Genomic DNA, 18,649 nt, shown 5'->3' with positions numbered 1-18,649 from the left:
TGCGGGGGCCTGTCTTGGAAGCTTTTATGCCACCTAGTAGTGACACTGAACCAGTGACAATGTGGGGTTATGACCCTGAAACCCCCAAAAATCATTTCTGTAGTCAGAATAAAAAATAATGTGGAGGGGCAAGTGCAGGCATCGAGAGGGATTTTGGGCTGGGCAGGAGGCTCAGGGGCGGCAATAGGGGGTAGAACAGGCTAAACATTCTTCATGTACCTCTAACGTAACCAAGCATTGAGTGCTCTTAGCCTAAATAGAGCTTGAGAAAATATGATCACATCACAGGCAAACTGTGACACTTTTTGATTAGAGCCTCCATTACCGATAGGACAGTTAAGGAGGTCGAAAGTCTGCAGTGATATGTTTGTAACCTATGTGCCATAGATAGATACGAGTATGGTAGTTTGGTGGGCTTTTGGACCTGCTACCACATACAAGGTAAAGAGACACCTGCAGCACCCCTGCTCCGATCCCACTGGGTTAGATCAGCAGGCTGAGTTTTTCTTCAGTGATCTGTTTGCAATGTGCCCGTCTCAGGCTCCAAAGCCAGTATGCTAGTTTGAAGGTTTGATGAGAGACAGAGTGTGAGACGCAGACCGAGTGTGAGACGCAGACCGAGTGTGAGACGCAGACCGAGTGTGAGACGCAGACCGAGTGTGAGACGCAGACCGAGTGTGAGACGCAGACCGAGTGTGAGACGCAGACCGAGTGTGAGACGCAGACCGAGTGTGAGACGCAGACCGAGTGTGAGACGCAGACCGAGTGTGAGACGCAGACCGAGTGTGAGACGCAGACCGAGTGTGAGACGCAGACCGAGTGTGAGACGCAGACCGAGTGTGAGACGCAGACCGAGTGTGAGACGCAGACCGAGTGTGAGACGCAGACCGAGTGTGAGACGCAGACCGAGTGTGAGACGCAGACCGAGTGTGAGACGCAGACCGAGTGTGAGACGCAGACCGAGTGTGAGACGCAGACCGAGTGTGAGACGCAGACCGAGTGTGAGACGCAGACCGAGTGTGAGACGCAGACCGAGTGTGAGACGCAGACCGAGTGTGAGACGCAGACCGAGTGTGAGACGCAGACCGAGTGTGAGACGCAGACCGAGTGTGAGACGCAGACCGAGTGTGAGACGCAGACCGAGTGTGAGACGCAGACCGAGTGTGAGACGCAGACCGAGTGTGAGACGCAGACCGAGTGTGAGACGCAGACCGAGTGTGAGACGCAGACCGAGTGTGAGACGCAGACCGAGTGTGAGACGCAGACCGAGTGTGAGACGCAGACCGAGTGTGAGACGCAGACCGAGTGTGAGACGCAGACCGAGTGTGAGACGCAGACCGAGTGTGAGACGCAGACCGAGTGTGAGACGCAGACCGAGTGTGAGACGCAGACCGAGTGTGAGACGCAGACCGAGTGTGAGACGCAGACCGAGTGTGAGACGCAGACCGAGTGTGAGACGCAGACCGAGTGTGAGACGCAGACCGAGTGTGAGACGCAGACCGAGTGTGAGACGCAGACCGAGTGTGAGACGCAGACCGAGTGTGAGACGCAGACCGAGTGTGAGACGCAGACCGAGTGTGAGACGCAGACCGAGTGTGAGACGCAGACCGAGTGTGAGACGCAGACCGAGTGTGAGACGCAGACCGAGTGTGAGACGCAGACCGAGTGTGAGACGCAGACCGAGTGTGAGACGCAGACCGAGTGTGAGACGCAGACCGAGTGTGAGACGCAGACCGAGTGTGAGACGCAGACCGAGTGTGAGACGCAGACCGAGTGTGAGACGCAGACCGAGTGTGAGACGCAGACCGAGTGTGAGACGCAGACCGAGTGTGAGACGCAGACCGAGTGTGAGACGCAGACCGAGTGTGAGACGCAGACCGAGTGTGAGACGCAGACCGAGTGTGAGACGCAGACCGAGTGTGAGACGCAGACCGAGTGTGAGACGCAGACCGAGTGTGAGACGCAGACCGAGTGTGAGACGCAGACCGAGTGTGAGACGCAGACCGAGTGTGAGACGCAGACCGAGTGTGAGACGCAGACCGAGTGTGAGACGCAGACCGAGTGTGAGACGCAGACCGAGTGTGAGACGCAGACCGAGTGTGAGACGCAGACCGAGTGTGAGACGCAGACCGAGTGTGAGACGCAGACCGAGTGTGAGACGCAGACCGAGTGTGAGACGCAGACCGAGTGTGAGACGCAGACCGAGTGTGAGACGCAGACCGAGTGTGAGACGCAGACCGAGTGTGAGACGCAGACCGAGTGTGAGACGCAGACCGAGTGTGAGACGCAGACCGAGTGTGAGACGCAGACCGAGTGTGAGACGCAGACCGAGTGTGAGACGCAGACCGAGTGTGAGACGCAGACCGAGTGTGAGACGCAGACCGAGTGTGAGACGCAGACCGAGTGTGAGACGCAGACACAGAGAGACACTAGTGAGCGTGTATTTGTGTGGATTTGTTGGTATCTTTATTGCATGGTTAGTAGTTGATATAGTCTAACTTAACTCCCTGGAGCAACAGGAAATATTACAGAGAACATTTTTATAACAGCAGAAACACGCTAACTTGAGGTACTTTAGCAAAAAACGAATTGTGCGCGTGGAGTCTGTGAAGAGGTTGCGAGGACTAGTAGTTAGTCGGGTATTACTGGGTTGTGCACTCATGTGCAGTTCGTGTTGATATTTTTCAGTTAGTATATGATACACACAGTCTGAGCAGCAGGGAGCAAGAGAGAGGGTCGTTTTAGAGCAGAATATAACTAAGGTGTGCTGGTTACAAGACTGAAAGGAGTACATTAACTATGATAAAGTACCGGAGTTCGGCTGCTGTGAGGCGATTAGGGACAGAGAGCTCCTGGACACGCTATTACAGAGTGCTGGGGTGTCTCTTGCAAATGCTGCATGGCTCCTGTGCAGCCAACATGCAGGACATTCTGTGCCAGGTGGGTGTTAGGGGTAATTGGCCAATTTTCAATTCTATAAATTCCACCAGTTCTGTCGTAGCTTTTAAATACACACAATAGTTACAACTGACGTTAGATCACTAGTGGGAAATGCTTTTCTTTGTGGTCTCCTGGAAGAAAGCTGACAATGGGTGCCCCCGAACGCGCAACATGTAATGTACCAAAGGGAGAGGGTGCCAGGCGTCCTCGGATTGAACTGATATGGTTTGACCCATACAGTTGAACTGCAAGTAATGAGGTGCGAGAAACCTCTTAGGAGGGGCTTAGGGGAGTAAGAGACAGGGCCGAGGCGCTTGCAGCACGTGCCTGCACGAAGAACTCACGATCCAAGCAGTTATTTAATAATGTTGTTACACAGGCACATGTTCCAAAAATAGCAGGAAAGAGAGCATGAAACATGGGCGCTTCAGAGAAAAATAAGGCGAGACTAATACTGTTAACTCGTGTCACATCAGGTGCAATGTAAAGCGCCCACCAATGAATGAGTGTTTGCGATAGGTAACTGATTCTGGACACTGGAATTTCAACATCTCTTCGTCTTTATATATATTATGCAACAGCACACAGCAGCTCACTGTTCACCACCTCAGTTCTCATACGGGCAAAAAGTAGACGACTTAGATTATGTACTTTGCAGGTAACTGATAGCAGCTTCTGTCGCACTCTTATAAAGGAAATTAATACAAATCACATTTCCGGCCACCACTTTTAAAATCCACCAGCTTTCACAAGCAATACGCGGTAAAACAAACATATTGCTTGTGTGCTGTAATGCTATTGTGTGGTGATACGGAGCGCAGGAATTTTTAATGTGTATGCCCCAGTACAATTCTTTAACTCCACATTTAGTATAATATGCGTCACTGCGTAGCTGAGCTCCACTTAAACAGTCCGCTCCAAACCCCAAGTTAGCACGCTCTGCTTTCTCTTGTGGAATCTGAACTGGGCACTCGGTAATGCCGCCTGCCGTTATTTTTACTGAAAATCGCAGAGCTCTCAGCAGGATGTTTGCATTGCTTCTTCCCTCGCGAGCAGCGAGAATAAAGTTAACTGTATTCCTACGCCCCTTATGCCGCAAGCTCACTTGTCATTAGCCTGGTAACATTAATGCCCCTCTGCCTCCTCACCCCGTTTCAGGTCGCACCACCATCAGCGAGATATTTGTGCTATTATCTTTTGTTAAAATGGAGACAGCTTCCGCACGGTTCTGCACGTCCATCCCATTAATCTTGAGGAAGCAAGACACCCGAATCCTGAGATTGCCGCTTGTTGACACTGAAGTTTCAGTCCCCCAGCCAATCACTGGCTAGAGCCCAGTCATGGGCTGCTAGCCAATCAGAGGCCTTCAAAAGCGTGTGCAGCTCCCCGCCAGCCTTTCTGATTGGCTGTGAGACCCAGAGTGTCCACAGCCTGTATCATGTACGCGATTTAATGTCTACTTGTCCGTAGGACAAAATAGACATTACATCTTCTTGCCCGTGGTAAAAATCAACATGGTTCGGGCGTCGGGCGATATGATTTCCCCACCCCTGCACCAAGTGCAAGACAACCCTCCACCTGTGCAAAGTTATAAATTCAAAGTTCCAAATTCTGATTACTCAACCAAAGTAACTCAAATGGATGTATCAGATAGTTATCCAGAGAGGAGAGATTCCGACTGTCTCAACTCTTTGATTCTTCCCAGTCATTTTTGAACGTTTCAGTAGTTCTCTATCTGTATCCAAACTCGATGGGGAAGAATATCATAGAAAGAACAGTCACTGGAACCATCAAGAAGTTCAGCACCAGTTATGCAGTTTACTGTCTAGTCTGCCCGTGCGGCCTAAAGTACATTGGGAGCACAATCCATCAACTAAGGATAAGGGTACTTGAACATCAAAGGGCCATTGAGAAAGCAGACCCAGCATACCCTGTTGCAAGACATTTTGACCAAGTGCACCAGAGAGACAGAAGCAAACTGCAATATTTTGGAATTGATTTTGTGGCAGAGGGGACCAGAGGGGGTGATAGATTAAAAAAACTGAGACGCCTGGAATCCAGGTATATCATCGACCTCATGACAAAGGCCCCACGGGGATTGAACAGCGGAGAAGAACTGGCAGTTCATCTGGGAAAATAACTTTACCAACTAGCCAGTGACTGTTCTTTATGATATTCTTCCCCATCGAGTTTGGATACAGATAGAGAACTACTGAAACGTTCAAAAATGACTGGGAAGAATCAAAGAGTTGAGACAGTCGGAATCTCTCCTCTCTGGATAACTATCTGATACATCCATTTGAGTTACTTTGGTTGAGTAATCAGAATTTGGAACTTTGAATTTATAACTTTGCACAGGTGGAGGGTTGTCTTGCACTTGGTGGTAATTAACTGCTGTGTATAACTATATCATTGCCAATACATGGCATGATGGACAAGTATGAACCTTGATATTGGGGATTGCGAGGCTTCACAATCCCCCCCATTGTATCTCCCCACGATCATCATGGGGAGCAAGGCCGATACACGGCAATATTATAGTAATTCAAGGAATACTTGAGGCAATATAGATCGCGCAGCGTATTTCTATGCAGCAATGTATTAAACACACTTCAAGATGGCGCGACCTACAAAACACATAGTCCGTCAACCATGTCTATGAATGTTTTGCTTTAATACCCATGCTAACCCTCGCAGTGTAATTGACACTGACGAAGGCTTTATGCTGAAACGCGTCTGTTAATCTGTGTGATTAAACTTTGATGGTGTGAGCACAAGAAACTTTGACTCCACGAGTGCGGTTCTTTGGAAAACAACGATTCTGGAGTTGAGCGCTATATATATATTCACTGAAAAAAACCATAGGTTATAGACCATATATAGTTAGGAATTAGCATTTAGAAAACCTTATTTTACTCACACAAAACCATTGAAATTCCATATATAGTTAGTTGCACTAACTATATATCGCGCACCCGCAATCCACTGCTGATGATGTCACATATTACATCATTCATGACATGGTCAGTGACATCACTGATGACATCACTGATGACATCATCTAGTGTCTGTGTGTTTTTGTAAAGTTTAAATACGTTTTACATATTGAAGAATGACTGGATGGATGGAAGACTGAGTGTGTGTGTGGCTGGCTGGGAGGTGTGTGACGCTGTGCATATCAATGTGTACTTGTATCTGTGATTGTATAAGAGTAAGTATGTGTTAGTATATGTGTGAAAAGTATGGTGTTCTGTGTTTAACTATAGATGAGGAAATCGAAGTGTGATTGATTCTTCACAGGACTGACTAGGTGTATGAGTGCATATGATAGTGTTCTAATAATAACTGACTGTATGTATGAGTAATTGTATGGGTGAATGAGTGAATGTGTGTGTAGACGTACGAATCAGTGAGTGCGTATGTAGTAACTGGTATTGGTGTGTCATGATGTCAGTGATGTCATTTGAGATGTCAGTGTCATCAGTGATGTCATTTGAGATGTCATCAGTGATGTCACTGACCATGTCATGAATGATGTAATATGTGACATCAGCAGTGGATTGCGGGTGCGCGATATATAGTTAGTGCAACTAACTATATATGGAATTTCAATGGTTTTGTGTGAGTAAAATAAGGTTTTCTAAATGCTAATTCCTAACTATATATGGTCTATAACCTATGGTTTTTTCAGTGAATTTTCAAGGTTTTGTAAATGCTAATTCCTAACTATATATGGTCTATAACCTATGGTTTTTTCAGTGAATTTCATTGGTTTTTTAACAGCTAATATCTGTAGCTGTAAAATGTATTCTTCTTTAAATCCCAAAATATATTTTATGTTTATTAATAATTTTTTTTTTATATTTTTTTTTCTTCGTTCCCGCTTCGCGAATCGGGGAACTTCCCGTTAGCTGACCTTGATGCCGCGAAATAGACCGCGAGCCGGTAAACGTTTCTTTACCGCAACTGCCGCGTTAGAAAACAACATCGTGACGCCTCCCGTCCGCATGACGTTTCGCGTTGTCGCGTGATAAGTCATATGACGTGCTACGTTAGCGAACTGGTATGCTTACCGAGTCGCAAAGCGCTTAACGTAAACACAGCAGGTCATGTGACTTGGTAATAACACTTTTCATTGGTTCATTTCACTTTTGGTTTCCTAATGATGTAAGACTAGGTCATATCTAAAATGAACACTTTTCATTGGTTGAGAACTATTGTTTTTCCCAAATGATGAAAATCCCTCCTTTCCTCACTCTGACTTTCATCATTGTGAGAGAAAGACCCTTTGTTACCAGTGAGCAATGGCTTCTTTAGTAGCTTCAGCTGGTGCTTCCCCACCACCTCCACCACATCCAAGGAAGAGTGGACCACCTGCTGAAGTTATAATACAGCAAGAAGAGGAAGAGGAACAGGACGACGAGCACGAAGAGAGGCACTTTTTGCCTGAGGAGCCCAGGACGTCTCACCGGAAAGAAAACTTCATTTGGCAATTTTTTTAAATTCCCAAAGGTCAGAAAAAAGTAAATGCAAGATACGTAACTTGCCTTATATGTCAAGATAGACTGTCCAGAGGGACCGACAAAAAATACAGTTTCGGAAACTACACAATGCATCGCCATATGACTAGGTGGCATCCTAACAACTACAGTGCTGCACAGTTTCGTAACGACCTAGATAATCTCCCTATTATGGCCAGAAGATCTGTTGTACCGGAAGTAACGGGACCAGAGGGCAGGGAGATGGTGCCAAATATACAAACGAGATTTCATGAAGTAAAACAAGTCTGCGTATATTGCAGTGGATTCATTTGCTACGGAGAAAGAAGCATCACTCTGATCAACAGAGCTATTGACTATCATATGCAAGTTTGTACGAAACGCCCCAAATAATAAATTCTTTTTTTTTTGTTGCTCCTGTTGAGCCCTTTACAATGAATCGTTTTCATTGCCCCCTCCAAGAAAAACCAAAAAAATATAAAACTGTTCAGAAAAATAAAATATATAAAACAACAAAAACAATAAAAAAAAAAAAAAAAAAAAAAAAAGTTCTTTTCAGAACTACCTCCCCGTTATTAAAAAAATTGGTACAATATTTGGAACTGTGCCAACCTCTATTTCTCGTAGTTCGCTCGCCGGTACGCGAACCGGAAGTGAACCAAAATGTTTTTTTGTTTTTTTTAAAAAGAACAGTAAGTATAAGGGAAGGAAACAGACACTTATGTTAAAAGAAAGACAGCTATAGGGGAGTAAACTAGAGATACTATTACCCGTAATCCACTGCTGATGATGTCACATATTACATCATTCATGACATGCTCAGTGACATTATCAGCAGAGGATTGCGGGTTTTTTGGCAACGTGCCTTATCCACGGTTTAATAACGCTGCCTTTTGCTTTATATAAGTTTTCAAATTGTATGAAATATATACCAATAGGTCGTTATGAACCTTTAGGTAGTGCTTTTCTTCATGAGGTCTGGTCGCTTCCATACACATACAGATGTTTCAAAGATGATCAAGAAGTTTATCTGAATGGAGAGGAATGCACTGAGACGCCAGATCATTCACTAATGTGTAGGCACATACAGTTACACGGTTCATGCAACAGACACCGACCAAATATGGCTTGCGTGTTGCAAGGCACGCCAGTTCCTGCTATCATCCCCACGTTCAAGTTGTTGGAAAATGGTAGTTATTTGATGCTCAATAATGAAGATTGTTCTGGGTTAATTAAAAGTATTCCTTTTATCGTAACAGTAAGTGAACGGGTTATTTGCTGCAGAAATGTTCTATTTCCTCCCACACATGAACATTGAAAACTCCCTATCTGGCCACAAATACCAACCTTGGGAGCAGATTTCAACGGCATGGCAAGAATAAGAGCTCTTTTGTCTCAGAGAGAGGTGGCCTTGAGTTCGGCCCGTGAAACTTTTGTGCTTCACATAGCGAACACCCGTACAGAGGTGCAGACCCTTTTCAATACTGATTCGCCTTTCCATTTCAGCAAGATGGTTCGGACTATCTTTAACGCGTCCTCCACAAAGGCCCTGGCGCACTTTTTTAAAGTTGTTACCAGTGGTCTCGTGACTTCATTTGAGAAAATCTTTGGAGTCATCCCTGCTTTCTTTCATTCTATTTTTTCCACTGTGCTTCGTGGATTCCCATTTTTACTTGCATTACCAGCGGACGCTCTTGTTCTTTTTTACATTTTTAAATATGGATGTCCCTCCTGTGCAAGCTCCCGCCCTGCAGCTGCTGACGCTGTTCCGCAATCGCATGCTTGAATATTATGGCACAATGCCGTTGGCGATATTAAGCACGGCATATGGATTATCTTTTCGATTCTCCTACTTCACCTGTGTCCAGCCTGTATTTCACTGCCTGACCGGTGATTTCGATTGGGCCATTGATTTGTGTCTCTGCGGACCGGTTTCTCCTGACGTCGACTTTAATCAGCTGATGACTCCTATCATTACTCACGAGTTGGTTTGTCCTGGCGAAAGGATTATGGCTGTGGCATTGATGCATGGACTAATTGGTCCCTGGAATTTACTGGCGGCAACACAGTCTTTCTTGGAACAGAGCTTTCTTGAAAACCCACCGAGCTGTCCTCTGATGGTGATAGAGGATCCGGTGCTGGGAGAGCACGTATGTTCTTTTCCGCTTTTAAATTGGATGGCTGAACTCTTTTCGGATGAAGACGGTGACTTCCTATTGGAGGCTGTTGCAGCTTATTTTGCATACACAGTTATGTCATAGACCTTTTTCATGTTTGATATGCTGAGTACTAGCATTTCATTGACAATTCATTGACTTATTTGTCAAGTTTTTATTATTTAGCTTGCCTATTGGCTTAAGACTCGATAAAGTACTTGGCTGTTTTATTTTTCTTTAGCATTACATTTTCCTAGTTTTTAATGTTTTACCTTGCGGACCGTCCACATATAAAGTTGCAATCTGCTCTCATGAGATGGCACTTCTATTATCTTATTCAGTTCGTTTCCGGATCATGGGGAGGTGTCATCTAGGTCCTGGATATCTTTACACCGTGTTAAGTTAGCATGGGCTCATTACCGGTTTAAACGCCATTTTTCCTTTTTTGCAACTTCTGCACACGACACTTAGTTGTTGCTTTAGCTTTCCACCTAGTAGTTCATCGTGGTTTACATGAGAATAATATGTTATTGCTCTACTATCTGCTTTGCTTGTTAAACTATATCTGTACAGCGAGTGCTGAAGTTTCAAGAACAACACGATACAGAATTGTTATGAGGTCTGATCTCCACGACTTCATACTCATAACATAAGTGCAACTTCTGCCAATTCTGGGCATGAGGCGGGTTTTATATTGCTTTGCCGAACACACATACACAACACTTGATGCGGTTCACATGAAGAGAGAGCTAGTGTATGCGGATGTGATTCCTTTAAATCTAAGACACTAAAGTATGGGCACGCCCTAAACCAACACAAACAGACCGTCTTAGCAAATAATATAATATGTGTATTAGGGAGGGTGAGATATAAGCAGCCGCGGGCCGTGGAGGGAGTTACGGTGGGGCAGGGAGGCGGGGAGGGGGAGGGGCAGGGTGGAGCCCTCTCCACCCTGCCCCTCCCCCTCCCCGCCCCACCGTAACTCCCTCCATGGCCCGCGGCTGCTTATAAGTGTTGCTAACTCTTATTCATTTACAGCATGTTAACATACTGTCACCATTCGCTTTTTATGTACTAGTAACTATGCTGGTAATTTTGCTACTGATAATATGTGTACTTGTATTATCTAAGATACTACGCCTGAGAAGACGGCATTAGTAAATAAACATTTCAAATACACATGTGTTCTTCTTAACTCCATGTTCTGGTTTCTAAGAAATATATAACGACCGACTGTTCATGAGTTCCACGTATCCTGAGGTACTATAAGTTCATATTCTGGATTGTCTAAACATTGAGAGTTTGTTATATCCAATGTGACACTGTACCTAGCTTGCTAAGGGGTTTTTGATTACTAAGGTGAGTTTTGGGGCACCCTAATTCGCCGAGGTTCCAATCCTCTGTCCACAGTTCTGTGTGAGAACAGAAACCCTGCGACAGGGGCACCCCCGACCCTTGCTGGAGCTTCATCACACTTGCGATACAACTCCAGCAATGCGCCACCTTTACGGCACAGATACATCACGCATCTGTGCTGTTTTTGCCCCATGATGCGCCGCATTGTAAATGCAGCACACCATAGGTGACGGAACAGCGGCACAGAATGACTAACACATCCCTGGTGATGCGCCAGTCATCATAAATCTATCCCTATGCTTATCTTGTTAGAGATGAACCGCCATATGTATCAAAGTTTTTTGCATATCCTAAATAGCGAACTTTAAGGAATAAATAGCGATTCTTTACCATTCCTAGTTTGCGATGAGCTATTTGCTAATTACAAATTACCCATTCATTTCCTTCATTTCCATAGGGCGGTTGGACTCACTTTTAGCTCGAACGGCTGAATGGATTTCCACGAAACTTGGCAAAATTGTAGGGACTGGTAGCCCGATGTGCCTTTGCTATGTCTCAAGATATATGCTCCAGTGGTTTTTACGAAAGTTAACTTTGAAAAATATATATTGGGCTACATTGGCCTATATATATGTTGGAGCCCAAATGTAGCCCAATGAAGCCCAATGTAGCCCAAAGATGGCCGCCAGAGACAAAAAAAACAAATGTAGCCCAAATATCAGCCAGATGTAGCCCAACTATAGCCCAGTGACAGAATGACCAATCAGCTTCGCAAACCTCCGTTACGCGAAGCGGAGCGCTGTTACAGATATATATCTTTTTTTGAACGTTAATTTCTCAAAATCCACTGGAGCACATATATTGAGACCTAGCAAAGGCACATCGGGCTACCAGTCCCTAATATTTTACCAAGTTTCGTGCAAATCCATTCAGCCGTTCGATTATTATTATTTTATTTTTTTTTGCCCCGCGGGGCCCTTTTAAAACCTCCACATCAAACCTAGGGGGTCAGCGAGGATCTACTATGCCCCCTTATGGTCATTTGCCCCTTCGCTTTGGCCTCCTCTTGTCTCTCGATCCTACCGAGAGACAAGATGGCGGCCGCTACGGACTGTTTGGAATGTTTACAGACGCCGGAGAACCAATCAGCTTCGCTTCACAAAGCTCCGTTGCGCGAAAAGTACGCGTACTGGAGCGCTGCCCGGTCCGCTGTTACAGATATACATCTTTTTTTAAACGTTAATTTCTCAAAATCCACTGTAGCACATATATTGAGACCTACAAAAGGCACATCGGGCTACCAGTCCCTACAATTTTGCCAAGTTTCGTGCAAATCCATTCAGCCGTTCGGGCTAAAAGTGAGGCCAACCGCCCTATGGAAAACTCAATGTTAAAAACACGTTTTGGGACCCCCCTTTTTTCTCGACCCCCCCTGGACGAACCCCCCCCAATTTTCAGGGGCTGCTCAGAAACAAAATGTGCCATTTTCCTGAAAATTTCAGCCAATTCCGTCCACAAACGCCAAAGTTATTTGACATAGAATTTTCAAAAATCCCATAGGAAAAAAATCCTAACTATATATACCTACTGGCGACCGCCAGTAGGTAATATATATATATATTTTACAATACTACCAATGCTATGGAGGGACAGGCTTGTGCCGGTGCAAGATTAATTCTTACTTTTTGCCCACAAGCACTGGGGCTGTAAAGAGCCTTCCCATAAAGGTTGCAATTAACACTGATGATGCTGACCTGTCTTACGTGAGGTGAAAGGATGGTCATTGGGATCAAGAGATTCCCCCCCCCCCCCTCCCAGGCCTAAACAAATAAGTGATTGAAAACGCGGCCAGACCAGTCAAAGGAACCAAGAGGGAAACATCTCATGAACCTTGGCTCCAGTACAATCCTTCTTTTCTGTTGAACACATTTTTTTTAAAGGGGGTTGGGTTAGATAGCATACGTGGATTACCTGATGACATCCTCTAAGAATCCAGGTACTGTAAAGAGCAACTGTGTGCTATAAAATTGACCCAGAGTGGAGATTCGATAAAGCCCCGCAGAACTCATTGCCCATTAGGGCTGGGATATCATCTTTCTCCCCACCTGTCTCACATGCCATTGTAGTAATGTTAGATCAAAACAGGAACTCACATATGACAAATGGGAGTGGTGTCACAGACATTACTTGCAGTAATATTAGTGAGCTACTGCTGTGTTACAATATTGAAAACACTGTTACTAGCCATGATTATAAAATGTAAACACATTGAGAATTTAGGCAAGTGCACCTGTGCACTTTCAGTGACTGGACCAAAGACGTCAGCAAGCTGTCAATTCATTGCAATCTTGCCAAGGCTAGACCTTTTGGCTTTGCTATGTTATGTTAGGTTATGTTACACTTTCTTATATAGCGCACGGCTGCCCCAGCAAAGGGGCGTCCCGGCGCTTGATCGCCGGGACGCTAATTAGCGCTTGATCGCTAATGCTTGCTTCCTTCTTTGTACTTTCAGCTAGCTGGAGATAAGAAACTGCATTGGTTGAATTATATAACGTAATAAGCTGTAACTGGGCTATGAAATGCCAAACAAATACTAAACATTGGGATGGTTTGCTCTTTTTGGCCACACCTGACTGCCCAATCTTCTGGTTATTCCCGCCCTCCGATTCTCCGTCCGCTCTACTAACCCCTCTAGTCCCGCCCCTAATGACCCCGCCACCCCCCAATGACCCCGCCCCCACCGGGGCAGCCCTCGGCCACAAACCACACTTTAAATTTTGCCCCCGAGAGAAAGTTTGTGAGTACCCATGCATAAGAGCAATGAAATAAAAAAAATGTGGCCCACGTATTAGTTAAATCAGATGCCTGGCGTGCACCAAAAATTGGCTATACTGTGTTCATAAAAGCACGATAACGGACAGCCAGTTTCAAGAACGCACTAACAAAAAAATTAATTTTCCCCATTGGGCATAACAATCCCTATAGGCTTCCCTAAAATCAGTAATATCATGGGCCTTAAAGAAGCAGATCAGCAGCATACATTTTTTGAAAAATCACAGAAAAATAAGAAGTGCAACATGGATTGGCTGCCACGATTTCCACAGGAGCAATGCATTTGCTCGAGATTGGTATTAAAACCTAGGGGAAAGCAGAGTGAATATTTTAATGTACCAGCCCCAAGGCGAAAAAGCAGGCTTCGTTCCCAGCGGTTGATCGCCTTTAAGAGAACTAGCTGGTGATTGAGGGGGGGGGGCGCCTCTGCAAGTACCATAGTTATATACTGAGCAACTGAGGGTTTCAAGATTTCTTGCTCGTGTCTCCGGTTGGCATAGTAAGCATACAGGGCCCCCTAGATAATCTTTGTTGGTGCTTTCCATATTTCCTGGGCCTGTAAACGTGTGGCAGGTTTACAATGATCAGGCTAGCCTTAACGACTGCCAACCAGGGTATATCTCCACCCTTATTACACCCAAGGCAGTCTACTATGATGTCTCTAGTCAAGGAGGCTGCTTAGTTTTTCCACACTTTCATCCAGAAGATCACTGAGCGGGTCTTAATGTAATCCTCGATAAAGGGTAAGTTTAACTCATGATGGCAAACAAAAGGAGGAAGAACTGATCAGTGCCCCCAAAACTCTGCGGCAAAATCTATTTTGCTCTACCTGGATGTTATTACAGTTTGCGTAGCCCCAAATTTCCGCTCCATATGTTGCAGTCGGTAGGCACTGAGATTTGTATATTTTCAGAAGAGGTAGCACTACGTCAGTTCTTCTCAGTTGGGGGAGGGACAGGAACGAGTTAACGGCTTTTATACATTTTCCCCTGCTGTGTGCCAAATGGACAACCCAGGAACCGCTATCGGTATATACCAAGCATGGGAAAGTGCGTGTGCATAATATTTTTTCGGGACCAGAATTAATCACATTTACAGAGTATTTTTTGGGGCCACAATCCATTAAAAAAAATGTTTACTTTGTGTAAAGGTCCAACTTATTCATAAAATCCCACAGTAACAGTATTTGTAGCCTCTTGCAGCACACCACATAACGAACTCCAGTAAATCAAATTGCCCATGCTGGCCAATACACAACGATGACAATTTCAAGGGCCACAATCTAATATTTAGACAGTAATTGCTCAGATGTAAAATTCAATGGCATTCTTAATTCCTCTAACTGACAAATAACCCTCAAATTCCTATAGATCTCTACAGGTAACTTCAGAAATGTAACAATGCTGTGTTACAGCTGTAGAGCGATCTTAAGAATGTTTGAGGTCCTGGGCCTGAGGCTTATTTGGGGCTACCAATGTGGCAGATTCATTGCTAAATTTGCAAAGAATGAGTGTTGGTGCATGGTAAGTAAGAAAGCTTTTAAATGTTTTGTGCGTATGGGTGAGAATGTGTGTCTGAGACAGAACATGTGTATGTGTGAGCATGACCTGTGTGAGAAAGTGGAAGACACAGTGAAGGAGAATTACATGTGCGAGAATTAACGCAGGTAAGCGAGTGAGAACGACAATAAGTTAACCGAGTTACTCTGTTTGACACAGAGTGAATTGGAGTGAAACAGACGGGTCAGAAAATGAGTGATCAGTGTTGCAATCATTACATTGACAGTCAGTGTGAATAAGGCTTACAAGAGTGATTGAAAGTAAGTGAATGAGACTAGGTGAGAATGAGCGAGAGTGTAAGACTGAGTGCAAGCGAGTGTACCGCCAAAATCTTCAAGAAGTCAGTTTTGCTCACTGAAATTCGAGCCAAGCATTACGCCACACCACTTTAAAGGTCACCAGCTGCCACTGCGAGAGATACTTTAAAACGAAAACTGGATTTTTGTTGGTAAGCTTGTACTAGATAGAGATTGGATGCGCGAATCAATTGTTTAACTTGTTGTCACTTGCCATCACACTCAAAATCGAAAAGTGCCATTTTGGATTCTCCTTTAGCTACGGCGACTCGCGTATGCAGGACGTTTAATCAAATTACTACATTAAGCAGCAACAGAGAGCAAGCCGAGTCTATCGGCAAAACCGTCATGTACGCCAAAATTGTGCACAGCACTTGCAGATCGCCCAAAATGAACCAAAAGGCTGTCCATCTTTCAGAATAAACCCCAGAGCATTATTTGTGCTATACAGAGCAGTGTCCGGTTGGGAAAAGCGCGCCTACAGAGGAAGGCACAGAGGTGCAACATGGAAAGGATAAGCAGAGGACTTAGACTTGGAAAGTGTGCCCGCATACCACTTACAAAGAGACACGAGAAAAGTACCGTCCCCTGGGAACTACAAATACAGCAGCGGTAATGAGGCAGGCGTAACGGAGGGCCATTTGCTACTGAGAGAAGGGTGTCTCGATTAAAGGAAACGATGGAACGAACACCAAAGGAAAGAGGACATAGATAGAATAGTCCAATAACAAACGATTGGGAACATGAGCGGGTGTACTGAATAACACAGATCGATAAAGAAATAAACTAGACTTGGGAAAGGGACAGAATACAAAAGCCGATAAAGCGGGCACAGGTCAAATGAAAACAGCCCCTCCCCCCATTCCTGTACTCACAATAGGACGCCTCGCGTGCATCATTTCGGTAAGGCTCTCTTCCGAAAACGATTAATAAAACAACTAAAAATTGATGAATCTATAGGTGCCTAGGTGCTGAGTGTTTAAATGGCGCGGCTCTTTCAGCCATTGGCCAATGCTTTGTACAATGCTTCGTTCTCATTGGATTGACCTCGGAGTCCGACGCTCCGTAAGCATGGTGACGACATTTCGAAGATGGCGGCTCAAACACTTTTATCTTGTCGCGAGATAGTACCGAGAATATCGACAAGAGGTAAACTTCCCAAAAACTAGACCGCGCAAAAAAAATGAAGCCTTCAGAATAACGTACATTTTAAACCAGGTTGGAAATTTATTATTGACACCTGTATTTCCATGCTGCAGACGAGTGACTGTCGTTCCATTCCCGTTGGCTGAGCCTGATTTTCAACATGGCGGCATACGTTGGTTGTTAGGTGTTCAGTTTGTTGACACATGAAATACTAGAACTGGTGAAATAAGTACATACAAGCCAACGTTTTTGGACAGAGACTTGGGAAATTTAGACAGAGACTTGGGAAATTTAAAACCAGGAGTCTCGCGTCGGAATCGGGTATGTTGGTATGTATGTCAGTAATACGATACCCAGCCGTGGCCATTGCAGGTAAGAGTGGTGAGGCTGAGTTTGGGGGAGGGAGTGAGGGGGAGTGTTAAGAAATTCCGACTTAGATTAAAGTGAACAGTACAATGAAACAAGAAAACTCCACCTGTAATGAATCAATGAGTGCTTATAAAGTCACTTGATACATGGGTCTCCCTCCCAGGAGAAAATAGGTCAACAAAGAAACAAAAGGTTATGGATACATATATTTGTTTTAATCAAAATTCATGAAAAAACAATTCAAACATATGTTGTAAAGCAGGTACGGACCACGGTGGAGTTGATAAAGTATTTATTGAGTAATTAATATAGAAAGGCCCACGGGGAACAGCTGGGGCAGGGACAGATGCGGGAACGGGATAAGAAAGGAAAATGACAGGAACACTGGGTGACGTCACATAAATGCCATTCTTAGCATTCCAAAATGGAATGCGTGACGTAGCATTAACATAGATAACGCACTACGCTGTAATAGTAAGGTCGCCGATAAGGACCAACACTATAAACCACAACATCTCCCTCCTTCACACATTAACAGTAATGCAGTTAATTATGAACAAAATCTTCATAACGTTTGGGCATTCTAATTTGCCTTCCACATCTGGTCTGAACACCTTTTCCACCCAGTTCTGGAGCGGTCTCAGGGACATAGTCCATTTCCACCCTGCTGTTACTCCTGTCAAGTATGCTGCTTTCAGCCGTACTTCCGATATTAGACATGTCACCGAATTCCTCTCCTACTCTGGAGTCATGGCTATCGGATACATCATCCCACTCCAGAATACTGTCATCGACACTACCCTCTTCAACTCTTTTCCCATTCATTATGATCTTTTCTTGTCCACTTTTTAATTTGACTACGTTGTCCTTGCTTCGCCAACCCTTTCCTCCTAGGTATACTGCTCCTCTGGTAGCTTCTTGTACTTGCACAGGACTGCTGTAGGTCGATTCTCCCTTGGCCACCATGTATGGTTAGGTCTCGTGACCTACAATGCGCGCAAGCGCATTGAGGGATCGAGAATTCAAGTGCTCAAAATCCTCATGAAACCACTAGCTTTTTGCTGGCGTTTTCATGAAGTTCACGTGGCCACAGGCACGCGCTCAGCACTCCTCCCACACCAGTACCTCCCCTCTCTCTCCCCGCAAACACAGCCTTTACTTTCATTTCTCCTCCCCCTCCCCAGCCATGCCGAATTCTCCTCCCACCTCCCACGGCCGTCCTTTCTGCCCGCACGAGCCTTCTCTTCTCTCTGCTCTCCCCTCAGGCGCCGTGACATACTTCAAAGGCTTATCACTTCACACAGCCGCAGGCCGTGCAACCAGAGCCTTCTCTTCTCTCTGCTCTCCCCTCAGGCGCCGTGACATACTTCAAAGGCTTATCACTTCACACGGCCACAGGCCGTGCAACCAGAGCACTTCAGTTGGTGCGCAGCCCCCCTCCCAGCACTGCCTTGTTACTCTCGGCAGCCAACTTTCGTTTCATGGTGGAACAAACC

General features: G+C 45.2%; 1 protein-coding gene across 1 annotated transcript in view; it reads right to left on the bottom strand.

Annotated features, from left to right (window-relative positions):
• The window catches only part of CCNB2 (cyclin B2), a 60,386-nt gene extending 43,726 nt beyond the window's left edge, over positions 1-16,660 (bottom strand). Inside the window, exon 1 of the mRNA XM_078685184.1 lies at positions 16,514-16,660. Coding sequence (XP_078541310.1) covers positions 16,514-16,537 — 24 coding nt within the window. The 5' untranslated portion in view covers positions 16,538-16,660. The remainder of the gene's footprint in view (positions 1-16,513) is intronic.
• Between the last annotated feature and the right edge of the window lie 1,989 nt (positions 16,661-18,649).

This window comes from Lissotriton helveticus, chromosome 3_2 (assembly GCF_964261635.1).
Source record: "Lissotriton helveticus chromosome 3_2, aLisHel1.1, whole genome shotgun sequence".
Lineage (NCBI taxonomy): Eukaryota > Metazoa > Chordata > Amphibia > Caudata > Salamandridae > Lissotriton > Lissotriton helveticus.
The sequence above is the reverse complement of the archived record's forward strand: the minus strand, read 5'-3'. Positions and strand labels throughout refer to the sequence as shown.